The sequence below is a fragment of the Staurois parvus genome, unplaced genomic scaffold (assembly GCF_062004578.1).
Source record: "Staurois parvus isolate SC_StPar_1 unplaced genomic scaffold, SC_StPar_1.0 ptg001263l, whole genome shotgun sequence".
In the NCBI taxonomy this organism is placed as follows: Eukaryota; Metazoa; Chordata; class Amphibia; order Anura; family Ranidae; genus Staurois; species Staurois parvus.
The window spans coordinates 200,253-218,702 of record NW_028319059.1 but is presented as its reverse complement, the minus strand read 5'-3'; the positions used below and the strand labels follow the sequence as shown (position 1 = coordinate 218,702).

The window sequence follows — 18,450 nt, the reverse complement described above, 5'->3', positions numbered from 1 at the left end:
AGAGAGTGTTATAATGCGCAAGAAAGGAGGGAGTTGTGTTAGGGTATTGACTGAAGTAGTCAACCTTTGAAGCAAGTAAGCAATTAAAATTCTGTGTAAGGCAGGGTTATGCGAGCGCTATTTAAAATTCCAGCTGCTAGGACACAAAAAGGTACCATAAACCCCCTAAAAACAAATGATCATAAAAGTAGTGCAGCGCTGTTAAAATGAATGTGCAGAAGATACTATTATGTAAAGAATATTAATATATCTTACTTCCTATAAATCTCAAGTAATGCAAAGCATGCAAATGATATCACAACATAACGCCATAGATGGAACCTGGTAAGCCTGCACCCTATGACTAAGTGCTTTGCACGAAACACGTCAGGGTAAGGGGCTACAGCATCCTGACGTTACGCCGCCACTGGCGGCCATCCTGAATACATGGTCAGTCGTTTTTATTTCTCCTTTGTTGTTTGCACCTTATCTGGGAATAAAACTCCTTGTTAAATGCAGGATCACGCTCTGTGGCATCATTCTTGGGCTCTTTGTGAGTCTCATTATTCACAGAGCCCTTTTTAGAAGTGACCTGATGCAGTGATACCAACAGAGGAACCTTGAAGGGAACAGGAAAAGGAACCTGACCATACCTGGGAGCGAGTGATCTGGCTGACCTGATGAGACATTAATGATCTCAAATGCATGTTTTTAGCGCACATCTGGTGAGTGCGCAATTCACTTATTTCCAGTCACACCATCTGTCACTCCTGATCTAGAGGAATTGAGCACCTTTAGCTGATATCTGCTATGATCTTCAAGTTCGTTGTTTGGACTTTCACATACTTACCATTATAGCCACTCATTTGTGGTCTTATATGTTCTTTTGCACTTTATTGCATCTATGCCGTTGTGTTGTGATATCATTTGCATGCTTTGCATTACTTGAGATTTATATGAAGTAAGATATATTAATATTCTTTACATAATAGTATCTTCTGCACATTCATTTTAACAGCGCTGCACTACTTTTATGATCATCAATTAAAATTCTGTCTTTCTACACTTTTACCAGCATTTTTTTAAGTTGTCATCCAAACAGGAATGGAGGGAACATCTTTCATAGGGACGTTTTCCAGTTACAGTTTTCTCAAAAGAGATTTCCCTCACTTAAGAGAGTTTTCCTTCTTTTTCCAGTTGTGTCTCCATGACAGGAAATAAAGGGAAATTTCCCCAATGCGGCATAGATTACACAAATGAAAACTGACAGCGGTTAAAACCATTCCTCACTTTATACAAAATTTAAAAAAAAAGTTTTGGCTTTAAACATACTTTAATAAAAATGCAGAAAGTTTTTTTCATTATATCTTGCATATATTATATTTTCAAAGAATAATGACTTCATAATCCACCATTAACTCCCCCAGAAATGTAGTTTCAAATTTATTTTCCTTTGAACAATGTAGCAAACCACAAGCAAAAGGACAATAATTCCAATCCCTGCTTCCTTAATTAGAGATTATTTGCTTTAATGTACGGTAATTGCTCTGGCCTTCAGACTGAGTTGAAAACTTAATTAATCCTCTGAGTAACACTTTTTGTTTTAGAGAAGAATGGAAATATCTCCTCTTTGCCAGATTTGTGTGAAGGCAATTGGAAAAAGTTCACTCGTAATTAATCAAATTACTGTAATATGAACATCCGCTGTAATCTTAAAGGGGAGTTCCTGATGATGTTGTTTTTAGTCATTACGAATAACAGCAAAACTCCCATTTTGCTGTGTACATATTAATGAAAACTTGTCAGGGAAAGAATATGGGGAAGCTAAAGCCGATCTCCTTATAAAAAATGATAGAACCCTTGCTGTTGTGGCGATCAAGGGGCTTCAATGATTTATCATCCACTGACCCAGAAAAAGAATCTAGATCATGATTAGCTCCATGCTGGTTCCACCTACTGTATGTGACTAAAGGAATAGGCAGAAGAAGGAAGGGAAGAGTAAAGTATTGACAGAATTGGAAAAAAGAGCAGAAGGGAAGAGAAAAACAGGGAAATAGAAAGGGCCACACAAGGCAAAATGAAAAGGAAAAGAAAAAGGAAGAGAATGAGGTAATGGAAATGAAAAGTGAGAAAAGGGAAGGACAAGGAAGGAAAGGGGAAGAAAGGAAAAGGAAAGGAAAGGCAAGGAAAGGGGAGAAAAGGAAAGGAAAGGGGAGTAAAGAAAAAAGAAAGGACAGGAAGGGAAAGAAAGGGAAAGGAAAGAAAGGGAAAGAAAGAAAGGGAAAGAAAGAAAGGGAAAGAAAGAAAGGGAAAGGAAAAGAAAGGAAAGGAAAAGGAAAGAAAGGGAAAGAAAGAAAGGGAAAGGACAGGAAAGGAAAGGAAAGGAGAGGAAAAGGAAAGGAAAAGGTAAGGGGAGGAAAGGAAAAGAAAAGGGGAGAAAATGAAAAGAAAAGGGGAGGAAAGGAAAAGGAAAGGGGAGAAAAAGAAAAGGAAAGGAAAAGAAAAGGAAAGGAACGGAGAAGAAAGGAAAAGGAAAGGGGAGGAAAGGAAAGGAGAGGAATGGAAAGGGGAGGAAAGGAAAAGGAAAAGGGAGGAAAGGGGAGGAAAGGAAAGGAAAGGAAAGGAAAAGGAAAAGGGAAAGGGAAAGGAAAATGAAAGGAAAAGAAAGGAAAGGAAAGAAGAAAAGCAATTAATTGGAAATTAAAAAAGGAAAACAAATGGAAGATAATGAAATAAAGGAAAAGGAAGGAAGAGAGGGGAAAGAGGAGGAAAATAAAGGAAAAGAATAGAAAAGAAAAAAGAAAAAAGAGGAAAGGGAAAAAGTAGCAAATAATAAAGAAAACGGAAAGATATGGAAAGTAAAGAAAAAAAGAAAGTGTAGAAAATAAGGGATAGTAAAGGAAAAAACAAAAGGAAAAGGGGAAAAAAGAATAGGAAATTAAAAAAAAGAAAAACCAAAAGGAATGGACTAAGTGTAAGGAAAGGTAAGAGCAGGCAAGGAAAGGAAAAAGAAGGAAAAAGCTGGGACGGAAATTAATGGGAAATAGAAAAGGAAGGGGAGAGGAAAGTGAAGGAATGGAAATAGTAAGGTAAAGGAAAGGCAAATAGAAAAGGAAAATTAAATGAAGAGAATGAGGATGAGGAAGGCTAAGAAAAGGGGAAAGAAAAAAGACAAGGAAAAGGGAAAGGAAAGAAAGAAGAGTTGTAAATGAAAGTAAAGGAAAATAAATAAAAAAAACAGAAAAAAGAAACAGAAGAACAGTAAAAGAAAAGGAAAAGGAAAAATGAAAGAAAGAGAATGTATAAAAAAGGAAAAGAAAGACAAGGCAAGAAAATGAAAAGGAAGAAAACAGGAAAAAAAGGAAGGGAATAAAAGGATACAAAGTATAGTAAAGGAAAGGGTGGAAAAGGAAAGAAAGGAAGAGGTAGGAGAGAAAAAGACAGAAAAAAAGAAAAAAATGGTTATAGATTTCCTTTCATTCACTCATTCATTCACTCCACATTCTTGTGCCTGCAGGAAAGGCCAATAGATATCTGAAGAGTACGACCAGCATTTACAAGCTGCTGGAGCTTAGTATTCAAATAAGTCAGCCTATATTTTTTCCTCCTTTGTTGGTTTACTCTAAGCTTAATGTAAGCCTTTCCGGACCACTAAACCGGCAAACTCCTGAGGTTTAAATTAAATCTAGGCAAATATTTAAAGAAATGTATTCTAGCGAGCAGAGCTTTACTCGCGCCGGGTGTTTCATAAGACGACAACGCCATAAAATCCGAAATGCAAATAAGGAGACGCCAAAGGAGAATATGCTACAGGCTTCGTCGTTTATATTGTGAGCAAACAGCACGCTCAGGTGAATTTCTAGTGCAGCCAGTGAGTAAACGACTTGGGCTAATTACCATACAGATAGAAGGGCCATTTGAATGGCACCTATGAGTAATCAGGCTAAAATAAATGAATCATTTATATAAAACCCCTTTCACCTAAGATCCTGAGAGCAATTATGTATTCTTCCTGCAAACAAAGGAGGGGTGCAGGGGTTCCAGCTGTCAATCCATGTACTGACAGCAAAAAAAAAAAGTTATGCTTGGGCTCAAGATTTTGTTAAAATGTTATTTTTTTTTCTTTTAAGTCAACTTTTGACCAATTTTGTTACATTGTGACACAAAATGTATTCAGAATTCCAGGTAGATAATCAAATAATACAATTTGATCCAGTAATAGTTTCATTAAATGTTAAAGAAGAGCTTTAAGCAAATATAAAAGACACAAATGTACGCAGCATTGTATTTGTTTAACACATTGTTACATGTATATTTTAAAGGGAAAGCAATTTAGTACTTAAAGTGTCAATAAACCCACAACAGTAAAATCAGTCTGTATATGCAGTAAACCATGCTTGTTATACTCACTGTGGAACCTAAGGGGTTAATCCTCTGCATTGTGTAAAAAGGCTGTTTGATCCTGTCTTCTCTAATCTTCCCCTTCTTCTATTGTCCCCAATCTATTTGCTGATAGTACAGAGCTCTAGGAGTCACTCTGCATATGCTCAGTTTGGTGTGTATTGTTAGAGAGATTTTCTTTCTTTGGGAGGGTGCATGTGATCAGCACAGGGCCAATCAACACTGTCCAGACAGAAGGTCAGGAGTCCTGCAGCCTCATAGGACAGTCAGAGCAGAATGAAAACTCTTCCTACAAGCTTTAACCAGTGCTCTGCTGAACACTGACAGAAGTCACAAGACTGCTATATACTGCTGATGAGAAAAGGTATTTAGCAGTTTATATTTACTAAAATAATTGCATTTCCATGTTCTGTGTACAGTGGGAGACCAGATAGAGTGAATGCAGGGTTCGGGGAGACCAGATATAGTGAATGCAGGGTTCGGGGAGACCAGATATAGTGAATGCAGGGTCTGGGGAGACCAGATATAATGAATGCAGGGTCTGGGGAGACCAGATATAGTGAATACAGGGTCCGGGGAGACCAGATATAGTGAATGCAGGGTCCGGGGAGACCAGATATAGTGAATGCAGGGTCCGGGGAGACCAGATATAGTGAATGCAGGGTCCGGGGAGACCAGATATAGTGAATGCAGGGTCCAGGGTTTAGTAACACTTTAAATATGAAGTCAGCTTCTTACAGCCCTTAGACAGCACAGATCAGACTGGGAGGAGGAAAAAGGAATTAACGCTTACTTCCAAGAATTCAGCCACTTTGTAAAAGGTGCAGGTTAAGTCCAAGGGGGTGCATGACATCTCCTAAACGGATCTCTATTATTTATATCTTACAGGTTTATGACTCCACTAGAGCAGCCTCTCTCAACCAGGGTGCCCAGGCACCCTAGTGTGCCTTCAAGCTTCTTCAGGGGTGCCTTGGCAAAATGCCCAAAAATTGTATAAAAGCCAGCAGGTGGATCAGTCCTGCCCTTTAATACACAAAGCCACAGGTTTTCATTATGCACTTATATGACCTTCTAGCTGCCAGCATCCTAACAACCACTGATATCATCAGTTGATAGGGAGGACATGGGGTGCATGCATATCATCCTTGTTTGCCCCTCTCTGTCAGCAATGGAGTCACATTAGCAGAGAGAGGGAAAGAAACAGAGAGACACACTGGAATACTAGGCGTTACCAGTGTGCAAAGGTGTATTTGCTTTGGAAAAATAAATCACCTCTAACTTTGGGTGTATGGATGTGTGTTTACATTTTAGAATGAGGTGCCTTGAGATTGTGTAGAATTTTAAAGGGTGCCTTGAGATTATCCATCATTTTAAAGGGTGCCATGACTGAAAAAAGGTTGAGAAACACTGCGCTACAGCATACCCTGACACTTGGGGCTTTGAAAGAGAGGAACACAGGGCCCCTCCAATGTCAATTCAGAGAAGCCTTTGTGTTTTGTGAATGAGTTCACATAATACAAAGGCTTCTGTGATTGGGCAGGAGGAGGGGAAGGATCATAGCAGCTGCACTGACTCTAATGTTGAAGATGCTGAGACCAGAGGGATCAGCATCTGGCTCCCAGAAATATAACCATAGCCATCTTCCAGGAGTGCGATAAAACTGTCAGATGTAAATAATAGAGATATAGAGGGGATGTCATGCACCTCATTGGACTTAACTCATAATGTGCCTTCACTTGTTACAAAGCAGCTGAACTAGTGGAATTCAGCTTTAGTTGTGCTCTAGTGTGTGGGAGCACGCTGATGGAAGTCCAATCTTTAACAAACTCGTGCAGACTCCACCTCCGCAACATCGCCAAAATCCGCACGTTCCTAACCCCAGAAACCACTAAACAGCTCATCCACTCCCTCATCATATCACGACTCGACTACTGCAACTCCCTCCTCACTGGCCTGCCTCGCCGCTGGCTATCCCCGCTTCAGTCGATCCTGAATACGGCTGCCAGACTCATTCACCTTTCCAAACGCTCCGTTTCCGCCACCCCCCTCTGCCAATCCCTCCACTGGCTTCCGATTGCGCAACGGATCAAATTTAAAATCCTAACACTGACGTACAAAGCTGTCCACCATACTGCCCCGAACTACATCACCGACCTAATATCCAAGTACCGCCCAGCACGCACACTCCGCTCCTCACAAGACCTCCTTCTCTCTAGCTCCCTGGTCTCCTCCTCCCATGCCCGCCTCCAGGACTTCTCCAGGGTGTCACCCATCCTCTGGAACTCCCTGCCCCAACCCATCAGATTATCACCTACTCTCCTCTCCTTTAGGCGCACCCTGAAAACCCATCTCTTCAGGGAAGCCTACCTCACCCCCTGCTAACTTGCTGACCTCCTCCACTCTTCCTACCACTCCATCCCCCACAGCTATCTCCTCCTGTGCCACCATCCCCTCCCTCCTAGATTGTAAGCTAGAAAGAGCAGGGCCCTCGATCCCCTCATGTTTTGCATTGTATTGGTATTGTTCTGTCACATGTTCTGTCCCCCTTTGTAATGTACAGTGCTGAGCGAACTATTGGCGCTTTATAAATACTGTATAATAATAATAATAATAAAGAACGGAGTGACAGAGAGATGAGTTCATCAGTCTGCTGCTCCTCTTTTAAAGTGATTTAAAGGTTTGTTTGTTTTTTAATAACAAACACATCATACTTACCTGCTCTGTGCAATGGTTTTGCTGTTTTTTTATGTATCACTATTTTTATTGAAACGTATAATAATTTTTGTGGCGTTTTTGATGCATTTTCCGTTTTAAATCTGCCTAGCAAGAAGAAAAAAAATGTGGCAAAAATGCAGGTGCAAAAACACAAAACCGATGCAGAAATTGGTCAAACGCAAACCGCATAGGTGTGAACCGAGCCTTAAGGGTAAAACAAGATAAATTCCTTTGTAAATGAAAACAATAGTATCTTAGCCATTTCAGGTCACTGACATATCGACATGCCATAGCAGGGGCGTGCATAAACAATGATGTTGTGGCTACTGACATAATTCTGCGGTATGTTCTGTATCTTTCAACTGTCACAGTGATCAGAGACAAGAGAGCGGACCACACACCCCACAGTACAACTTTACAATTTCTAAACAATCTCTTCTAGATATACCTATAGTAATAATGTGAAGTGTATCTAAACAATCCATTCATTTTATATCCAACTGAATATCCATCAAACTATACAGTCGTTGGTATGTCTAAGGGCTTTTGTTTGCATCAGAACTGCCTCTGTGCCCATACTAGTGTGACAAAATACAAAAGAACCTAAAGTAGAACTTCACTCACTGCTGATTGTATGACCCCCATGTGTGTACTGGAGTTTTTTTTTTATTTATAATGAGCCGGTACCTAGTTTCACATCTCCCACTTCTGCACAGCAAATGCGCCTGTTAACATAGCAAATAGTTTGTTTAGGACAGCTTGGCCTAGAGTTAGGCTTAGAGTTAGGCCAGCTTGGCCTAGAGTTAGGCTTAGAGTTAGGCCAGCTTGGCCTAGAGGTAGGCTTAGAGTTAGGCCAGCTTGGCCTAGAGGTAGGCTTAGAGTTAGGCCAGCTTGGCCTAGAGGTAGGCTTAGAGTTAGGCCAGCTTGGCCTAGAGGTAGGCTTAGAGTTAGGCCAGCTTGGCCTAGAGGTAGGCTTAGAGTTAGGCCAGCTTGGCCTAGAGGTAGGCTTAGAGTTAGGCCAGCTTGGCCTAGAGGTAGGCTTAGAGTTAGGCCAGCTTGGCCTAGAGTTAGGCTTAGAGTTAGGCCAGCTTGGCCTAGAGTTAGGCTTAGAGTTAGGCCAGCTTGGCCTAGAGGTAGGCTTAGAGTTAGGCCAGCTTGGCCTAGAGTTAGGCTTAGAGTTAGGCCAGCTTGGCCTAGAGTTAGGCTTAGAGTTAGGCCAGCTTGGCCTAGAGTTAGGCTTAGAGTTAGGCCAGCTTGGCCTAGAGTTAGGCCAGCTTGGCCTAAAGTTAGGCTTAGAGTTAGGCCAGCTTGACCTGGAGTTAGGCTTTAATAGCTACAAGGTAATAACAATTTTACATGATCAAATCTACTATTTCAAGTCTATACCATGTTTGTGCAATTTTTTTTTATAACAAAGCCATGTTTTCAACAGACCAACGTCACCAGACAAATCAATATGTGGAAATTAAATTTAATGACCATGTCCCATCACAACAAACGTATTTTTCATGTATTTCTTCACCTTACTATATTCAGACGGTCACCCAACAAAGCACAGATGCATTTCCAATACCTGGAAACATCATTTCATTGTCACTTGCCTCCATCAAATCAATATCGATCAAGCATCCAATTTTCTCTGTACAGAAAGCAGTCCATGTTTGTGGAATTATCACTCTCACTTAACTTAATGCCACCAAGGACTCATCATCTGTCTTATGGATAGAGAGGGGAAGAGCCACATTTTTTAGCCTTGACTGTAACATATTGAGGGAGATCCTCACTTCCTGAACCTAAGACACCCATACAAAATATGGAGGAAGAGGTGGTCATTAAAACAATAAGACGCGGCCAACAATAGATACATCACCAGAACCTTAAACCATTTCCTCTCGGCTAAAAATGGGTTTGTTGTTTTGTCTATGTGTCCCCACTGGAGAGCTTACCCCAAACACTTCGGGTTCCCACTAATAGGGATACAGAGAGTAATAAATACTGCAGATGGAGAGAAGTCACCTACTGTATGTCAAACTGGAACAACCATCAATGAGCTGGGGTGGGGACCTTCAACACCATCTGCCTTCCACCTATAATATCATGTTCACGTAGCTGCTCTGGCATTTCGACAATTCATACATTCAGGCATGTAAATGGAAGGATTAACATTTAGGAAGCCTTTCTTACACCAAGGATGGGATGATGCAACTAGAACAGGGTGATTCCACAATTTTCACACCCGTCATCCCACCATTGCTCTTTTTAAATCAGCTGCCAATAAGTCAAGCATTGTTGGAATATCCTTGTGTGAAATTTACTTGTGAGCCACTGAAGGATGCAAATATCTGTGTGTATATAAACAATATGTCGCAGGCGTCCTTGCTCACCCTCACGTGGTGTGCGTTAGTAAAATAGCAATAAAAAGATTGGGTGCCGCGCTCTATTTATTGTTTTAAAATTAAAATAAAAAATTATTATTTAAACCAATGTATATTAATCTCTCTTAATTATCACCATGAATAAACATTCGTGCACCTTGTGCCAAGAATTGTATAAAAGAGACAATAATTGTAAATAAAAATAATAAAAATAATAATAATGATTGCAAATAAAAGAAAACCAAACTATAACTTTAAATTAAGGATGAATAGTCCCATATGCACTGAGATGATATCAAATTCCTTCAACAGAAGAATGAATGCAGTATACTCTCCTTTATAATAGCATGTGCTGTATAGCTGCAATGGTTAACAATAGAAGCTGCACTGTGAATCACTGTGGTAAACGAGGTCTCTCCTTCCCCAGCACTCTCCTTAATCCAGTTCTCCTCCCATGGATCATAAGGAAAATAAAAAGAGGTACATAGTGTCTTATCCGGGGTAAAAGACTTTAATGTGCGCTAGTAATACACTCACATGTAAATAAAATGAAATGCGCTTTTCATATATATAACCGCGGATAGCGGTGAGAGCAGCCTTGTTGGTGTGCCTGCACACACTGTCAATACTCGCCGTGTCTGAATGCGGATGCGTGATGACGTCACTGCCCCTCCCCTACGCGTTACGCTACAGGGCCTCGTAGCTTTTTCTTGGGGATGTAGTTTCAAAACTACATATACCAGTCATCACAGTATACATCTTTTTTTTTCTTCTTAGTGCGCCAAATATTTCTCTTGCTAATAACATCTACCACGTTTCATGGTGATTGGATAAAAGTGTTGGCGCTACCGGTGTCAATGTAAATGTTGGAGTATCTTTCTGACACTCATTAGAACTAAAGCAGTGACCTGGAGAAGTTTCAAAATATCTTCAATGGTACAAAATCAAGTCCAATTGAATGTGACCAACTACTTCTAGATAACCAGAAGTGAAGCAAAATAAATGTGAGCTCTCCACCCTGTCAGGATGGGAAATGTCCAAAAGAACATTCTATACCAGTGGTGGTCAACTTTCTTAATAAAGGGTGCCTCATAGGGCCACACATAATATTCAGCAAATGCATTAGTACAGAAAGCTGTCAGACACAGACATATACAACCAGAGATGGTCAAAGACTGCACATATGTTGCAGTAGACAAAGTCTGTAGACATTCTGTAGACATTCTATATGAAATGTTGGAGTAGCAGCAAACCCACCCCCCAACAACAATAGCCCCCCACCAGCAACAACAGATGATTCCACAGCAGCCAGCATCAATAGACCCTTCAGCAGCCGACAACAATAACCCCCCCCCAGTTATAGTAGATCCTCTCCAGCAACAATAAACCCCCACCAACAACAATATATTCCCCAACAACAATAGACCCCCAACAGCAACAACAGATGATTCCACAGCAGCCAGTATCAATAGACCCTTCAGCAGCCGACAACAAAAATCCCCCCCAGTTATAGTAGATCCTCTCCAGCAACAATAAACCCCCGCCAACAACAATATATTCCCAACAACAATAGATCCCCAGCAGCCAGCAAGAATAGACCATTCAGCATGCCCAAGCACCCCTTGCCAGTACATGCATTCACTACTGTAGGTGCCATAGCTGTGCACCTCCATGTTCCCTCTGAAAAAGACCCTGATAAATAGCACTTCTGCCTTGCAGAACTGGGGTCCAGGCTTGAATCTCGGTCTCCATGGATGTAGCACATTCTGCCTATGCTTGCTTGGGTCTCCTCCCAGACTCCAAAGACATGCTAGTAAGATAATTGGCTCCTGTCTTATGCCCAAGATGGCTGCCACAAAAGCAGATGAAGCATTTTGAGTCCTCTCAAAGAAGAGCGCTGTATACATGATATATTTTTGTTTAACAGATTCCTAAAATTTAAGAATGTCTTCATTAATTAGGAAAAATTGTAACTTTACAGCAGCAATTGGCTGCAGCTCAGGAACTACAAATTAACACCAAGACACTCCTGGTACCTCCATCAACTAATGGTCTTCAGAAGCACTATGGATGACAAGTATGGGTTTAAGCTGTTCAGCAGCACGTCAACTACGGAACAATCTACCTTATGCCGGTCAATTAAAATGCAAATTTCAGGTATTAAAAAAGCACATGATTTTGCAGTGTAAAAGGCAGCAATTTCCATTATGATTCATCTATAAGCACTCACATCTGTCAGCTGTCTGAGCCTCCATGTGGACAAGGTCAGCCTCCTTATCTAAGCCCATTACAGACCTGGAGAAATGAAAAGAGAGAGAGAACACAGAGTGAGATTCTTCCAACAAAGACAGTTCCAGATAGACACATTATTCAACCACATTGTATTTTAATTGCCTGACCAATGTGGCAGAAATACCACAAATTGTCTATGCATTGAGAATTATCATAGGAGAGCTCTGCCTGGTCTCATCACTCTTGCCAAGGAAACAATACAGGGCAGGTTAAAAAAAAAATACTGGCAACATGGCTGCAGGTGCCTTCGTGAATGTAGTTTCACCCTTATCTGATCTCGTTTTCTAGTTGGCAATACCAAGTGCTGGAAAATGGGTATGTTTTCTGCACTTGTAGCAGACCGGATCGGTGGCTCTGCATAGCAATATTTTGGGTTTGATTCATGGCAACATGCAACAAAACATAAAATCTGCATAATAAATACATTTTTATAACATTTTTAAAGGTACACTTTAAAGTGAATATAAAGTCATAAACAAAAAAAAATGAATATAAAAAAATTAACACTCCTCAAGGTGCCTGTGATAGTTTTCCCTTTTTTTAGGCTCTTTTATTTTTTATATTTACAAGGAGAAAAAGGAGTTTTAAAGAACCAAAATACATCCAAATGAAAAAAAATATATATATATTTTTAAATACTTAAAGTTTAAAGCCCAACTCTGGGAAATCTGAAAATGGGGCTGTGCAGCACAGCGGCTAAGTGGTTAGCACTTGGGTCTAGCAGAACTAGTGTCATTGGTTTGACTCTCAACCATGGCACTACCTACCTGCATGGAGTTTGCATGTTCTCTCTGTTTCCTCTCACACTCCAAAGACATGCTGGTAGGTTAATTGGCTCCTGTCTAAATTGTCCTACTTTCATCTCTGGCCATGCGGGATCTCCTGCATGGTAGGGGTTGGGGAAAGACCTGGCAACCTACCCTGTAAAATAATTGCTAAGAGAATTCATGGGAAAAGTTGCTTACGAGTGACGGACCATGCAATCGCCAAGAGTCAGATACGACTCAATGGATAGATAGATAGATAGATAGATAGATAGATAATGATAGATAGATAGATAGATATATAGAGAGAGAGATAGATAGATAGATAGATAGATAGATAGATAGATAGATAGATAGATAGATAGATAGACAGATAGATAGATAGATAGATAGAAGTACGAATGTGAGTTAGGGACTTTAGATTGTAAGCTCTTTGAGGGCAGGGACTGATGTAAAGGTATAATATGCTGTATATATAAAGTGCTGCATAAATTAGTGATGCTATATAGGTACCTGTAAAAATAAGGCTTGTTTAGTCTAGGGGAGAAGAAAAGCATTTTTACTTACTTGATCCTATGCTCACCTGGCAGATGGTGCTTCCCCATGATCTGGCAGTGGACTGCCCCTTGGTGTAATCATGTCCAATGGACCCTGCATTGGTCTTATGCCTGGTGCACACTCTTTATTTTTTTTTTTGTTCAATCCACTGGGATGAAAAAACAAAACAAAAAAACAAGGAGATCTCTGCACTAACTATGCAATGTTAGTATAGCATTCTCCCTGATGTGCTATTATGCTTTGACGGGGGACCACCCCCCACAGACCACACCAGTCCGAGCTCCCAGCCATTGATTGAGAGCGGTAATCAGATGCCGATTGGCTGCTGGTTCTCCAGCATGTTCATTGGACAGAAGCTGGTTGTGAGATTGGGTTGTACCTGTACACATGGGCTAAATGTCATGGTTTCTACTGTACTGATGATCGGCCCTTGTGCACGGGGCTTTAATGAGGTCAGGACATTAGAGCATAGGGGAAAAGACACTGCAGGGATTGTTCGAGGGGCAGAAAGTTGGGTAAGTAAGTCTACTTTCCATGCCCCTAGACTTAAATGAGCAGTAAATCCTTGCAGTTATGGTGTAGTCCCACTGCAAGGGAGAATTTTCAAGTTTCCTGGAGTTCAGCTTGAACGCTATTGAACTATTCTGAACTCCAGACCAGTAGGACCCTGTTGCTTTTATTGAACATATTTCCAAGGGCACCTGTTCCCATATTCATATATATACTGGTTATTTTGGGGATACTGAAAAAAAATGGTCTTGGAGATCGTTTGATAAACCATTTTGGGATTGAACATGACATGACATAAAAGCACCCTTTTCTTTCTCAACCCTTTTACCCTAGAGGAAATCTTGTAATAATTTTCAGGTCTCCAGAACCCCTGCTAAATGTTATGGGGGTAAGTGGAAAAAATGGCTATTACATTGGTGGCCATGCTTCCCCTACAGTGGCAGTCAGAATGCCATCGTTACAGATAGAAATAAAAAGATCATGAGTGTCATGCCACTGACTCTGCCAAAAGGCATTGGTCCTGGAAATATGCAGACACCATCAAATGAGAGAACAATTAACCACAGCTCCAAGCACCCCTAGCAAACCCTGAGGATCCACAGCTGGCAATGGCTGTTCTATAGCAATGACTTGAGAAGATTGATTACTACCCATCTAGAAGCTGTGGTGGATTGGGTTTTTCGTTTTTTGCCCTCTGTTCGCTTGCAGGAGGTTTATCGTTAGAAATGTGAGATGATTGGTTTGTCCTAATCACCTTTTCAATAAACATGTCCTATATCTTCCAGATAAACCAGATCCTGTGTATCGTAGAAACAAGTTAAGCCATACATAGTGTACTGCACAAACCACATAATATAGACTTTGCTGGCATTTGCATGCAGACTGCCTTAGGTAACACTTATAAGGTGATGCTGAGCTTCTGCAATTGAAAGAACTGGAATCCCAATGAATTAAAAGAGCGGCACAGTCAGGCTGGAGAAGAAGAATCCAGATCAGGGGTGTCGAACTCAATTATTTTGGCCCACATCAGCATTATGGTTGCCCACAAAGGGCCGGTTGTATCTGTAAGACTAGACATGCAAAGCACCCCACTCTCCTTATACCAGATGTCAAGAGCTCCCCATCATTAGAAGTCAAGAACCTCCCAACCTCTCTTACATCACAGTGTACCCCCCTTAACTTTTGCTGCCTGCGGGAAGAAGCTTGCGGTGGAGCTGGGAAGCAGAAAATGCACGGTCTGGAGGAGAATCAGATCAGGGCTGGAGTCAGCTGCCTGAGTCTGCAGAATGCTGAGACCAGGGAAGGCAGAGACGAGGGGGTGCTGCGGCTGCACAGAGAGGTTCAGGATCTGTAGGAGCAGTTCTGTCCTCCTCTATGATACAAACTGCTGAGATGGAGGGCAGAAATGAGCCTCTCTTCAGCTGCACGAAGAAGCACAGGAGTTCTGTTCTCCTCTCTGCTGAGAAAAGGTGGAGGCAGAGATGAGAGGGGTGTCACAGCTGCAGGAGAGGTTCGAGAGCCACATGAAATGGCCTGGTGTGCAAGATTCGGCCCACGGCCTTGTGCTTGACACGCGATCTAGATGATGTTGTCCATCATTCAGCCAGGAATTAACCTCTTCACGTCGGCCGCACGCAAATGTGCGGCCTCCCGGCATCTGGGCCTAGACCCCGAGCGGCCGCACATTTTTCGCTCTATTAAAAAAGGACATATGTGTTGAGAGCGCGCGCCCTGACCGCTCCCAGCACACATGTCCGGTACTCACGGAAAGGTCCCAATCTCCTCTTTCGATCGGGACCTTTCCCGATCATATGACCCTAAACCACGCCCCGCCTCCCAGCTTCTGAAACTCTTAAAGGGCCGGGAGGCGCCGACGTGAAGGGGTTAGGCAGAAAGATGTCACAGAAACAGTGAGTAAGGGGAAATCTCTCTTATTGAGTCCAGGGCAGCAGTGAAACTTGAAAGGGTTTCTAATCCTTATCCACTGTATCCACTGTATCCAAAACTAAAAAAAAAATTGTGTGTAGTTGCACATTAAGCGCATAAGCATAAATATCCCATAAGGCTTAGGGTTGACATTAGGCTCTGGTTGAGGATTATTTTAAGTGCTACATTTAAGAAGTCATTTGAAATTTATGGGAAGGAGCTAAAGTGAACCTGTGCTTGGTTAGAGGCGCCATTATGATCTTCAGCACCTGACAATTCCACAGTTGCTATATCAGAAAAAATGTGTCTTTAGAGCTGCAGGGACACACTAGGGACATAGTGGCCAAGAGGACCACAGCACACAGAGCAAAGGCTGCAAGCATCTAAAAAATGGCAGTGTTGGATGCCAACGATTCTCGTGGCACCTCTAATTCTGCCGCCATATATTGGATTCATGGGAGGCACTAATGGCAAGTATCATAAATGTATTTTCCATAGCTGAGCGTAGTTACATTTCTTATTTTTATGACATATCCATTTTAAGTGACGATAAGAGTACAGCTAAGGACACATTCCTGCTCTACTCAGCATGAGCTCTGGAGCTGAAAGCCAGAGGCCGCATCTTCATTGCAACATGTTCAAACTTATTAGCCTTCCCCATAACTCAATATGACTCCAAATCCTATTACACGGGATGCCGGTCTGCTGTTCCCTGACCTTGATATTTCCTGGCTGCTCGACATCTTCATTCCCCCGTAGCTGGTTTCTCACTGGGAAGTAAGAGCTCTTGAAGTCTGTGACAACACCCAAGGCTGCAGCTGTCCCCGTTTCTTATCCGGGAGGCAGGTGCTACACAACCGACCCGTCCATCTCCCAAGATAACCCCATGGGGACAGGGCTTCTTGCGGGAGGATAGCACAATACATTGCTTTTCACACTTGCTTAAGCTCGGAACCCGCAGAGAGGAAAGTCTGGGGAGATATTCCTTCATAGTACTTGCTTGTCACTGGGAAAAATAAATAATTCATGTTTCTCTTTTTTTTTTCCCAAGGCACCAAACTATCTGACTGAGGAATCTCACATCCCAAACAAGAGCTCCGGAGCTAAAAATCTGTGCAAACAATTCAGCAAACAGATTACAATAAAATGACGTAACTGAGAGCAGATATCTTGCGCAACACTCGTGTCCTAGTAGATGAACCGGGTTAATGCTTTCCAGAGAAAAATATACCGTACCTTCACCTCTAAAGCATGAAGTTGCACCTGGAATACTAATACCAAATACATTTTCTCAGCTCATCTGCTCAGTTCCTGTGTTGCTTGATGTCAAGTTTTATATTATGGGGAAAGTAGCTTAAATAAGTTATTATTGCTACATTAGAAAATATCTAGCAGCTAAACAACCCACAGATGTTCCTTCCCTCTGAGAAGTTCAAGCCATAGGTGAGGGAACACAGATAGGTGGGTGGTTTGTTACACTGATTTACAAGCTCCACTCCACAGTCTGCAAGGGCAGAGTGAAAACCAACTTAAAGAAGGTTGAATTGCTTTTAATTTTCAGTATGATAATTTATGAGATGTAGATTGTAAAACATCTTACAAATACAACAGCTTCTCTCAAACTTTTCAACCCAGAGAAACCCTTGAAATAACTTTCTGGGCTCGGGGAACCCCTGATAAAAATGACTATATCTACAACTCATGATACACTAGTGTGGTGGCAGTGTGAAGAATAGACTTCACACCTGTGGTCATTGAGAAGAATTACCCCCTTACAGATAGCTAAAAAGATCAATGGTGTCAGTGGGAACTTATCTGAGAGGCAGAAATTGCTCATTGTTCAAGGAACCCCTAGCAACCTCTGGAGGAACCCTGGTTGAGAAACCCTGATCTATAAGTTCAACTTCATGCAATCCTATCCAACATGCAGAAGACATGACCCTGACAGCATGAGACCACTGAAGGAAGCTGCGACAATAATAAGGTCTGAAGAACCTCAAACTGTGTGGAGAAAATGTGGAAGTGATAGTGAACTCAGTTAACCCTCATTTGGACAAAATGTGATGGTAATTGCAAGATTTAAATCTAATGTCTGTGGTGACAACTATAATAAGCCACAGACCAGATTGATAGACTGAGATGGGGGTTGGCTGACAGATTTGGTCTACTACTGGAAGAATTTTGAATGATCACATCTAGGGGTGCTTATGAACCATGTGGTCCTTGTGTGCCCATGAGGGGGCTGACTGGAGAGCAAGCTTTCCCTGTGGCCTGATGTAAGGAAAGGCTGTTATGAGCTTAGATATTAGCCAGTTAGATATCAAACATGCTTATGTTACAATATCCAGCAGGTGAACTTGTAGGCAGGTAGAGGCCCCCTTAAGTGTTGCTCCCCTTACTGATGGGAGTGTCATGGGGTATCCCTTTATAAGGTGAGTGTAGCTTGGTCTCAGGGCTTGTCTAGCCAGGAGTTAGAGAGAAGAAAGGTCTGCTGGGGATGGTCCTGCTCTCTGCTTTGGGGGAGGGACTGGAGAAGGTTCCCATCTATTGAACTTACAAAGGGAGAATGGGGAAAAAAGGAGTGAGGCTGAAACAGCAATTTGCAGAGCGGGAGAAGTTTGTGTGTCACCTTATACTCCTTCCCTGAGAACTGGTCAGCTTTATGTGAGGTACTTACACAGTGGAATGAGAGAAGGACTAATCTATTTCTCCTAAAAGCCACAAGCTACCTAGTGGCAATGCATAACTATCTCAAGTTACGGTGGCAAAAATGTTTGAGGAACATGATTGCCACCGTGTGATAATCTAATGAAGTGAAGTGCCTATTACTACAATACCTGGGGGAACGGAGTGAGTGTTGTGTTTTACTAGTGCAAGCCTGGTCAGCACTGGAGTTAATGATGTTTGAGGTGGTGAATAAAAGGAGTACC

The 18,450-nt window shown here is 41.8% G+C and overlaps 1 protein-coding gene across 1 annotated transcript in view; it reads right to left on the bottom strand.

Moving 5' to 3' along the window:
* Window positions 1-18,450, bottom strand: part of SORCS3 (sortilin related VPS10 domain containing receptor 3) — a 539,459-nt gene that overhangs the window by 360,780 nt on the left and 160,229 nt on the right. Inside the window, exon 4 of the mRNA XM_089660701.1 lies at window positions 11,701-11,765. Within this exon, the coding sequence (XP_089516827.1) occupies window positions 11,701-11,765 (65 nt within the window). The remainder of the gene's footprint in view (window positions 1-11,700; window positions 11,766-18,450) is intronic.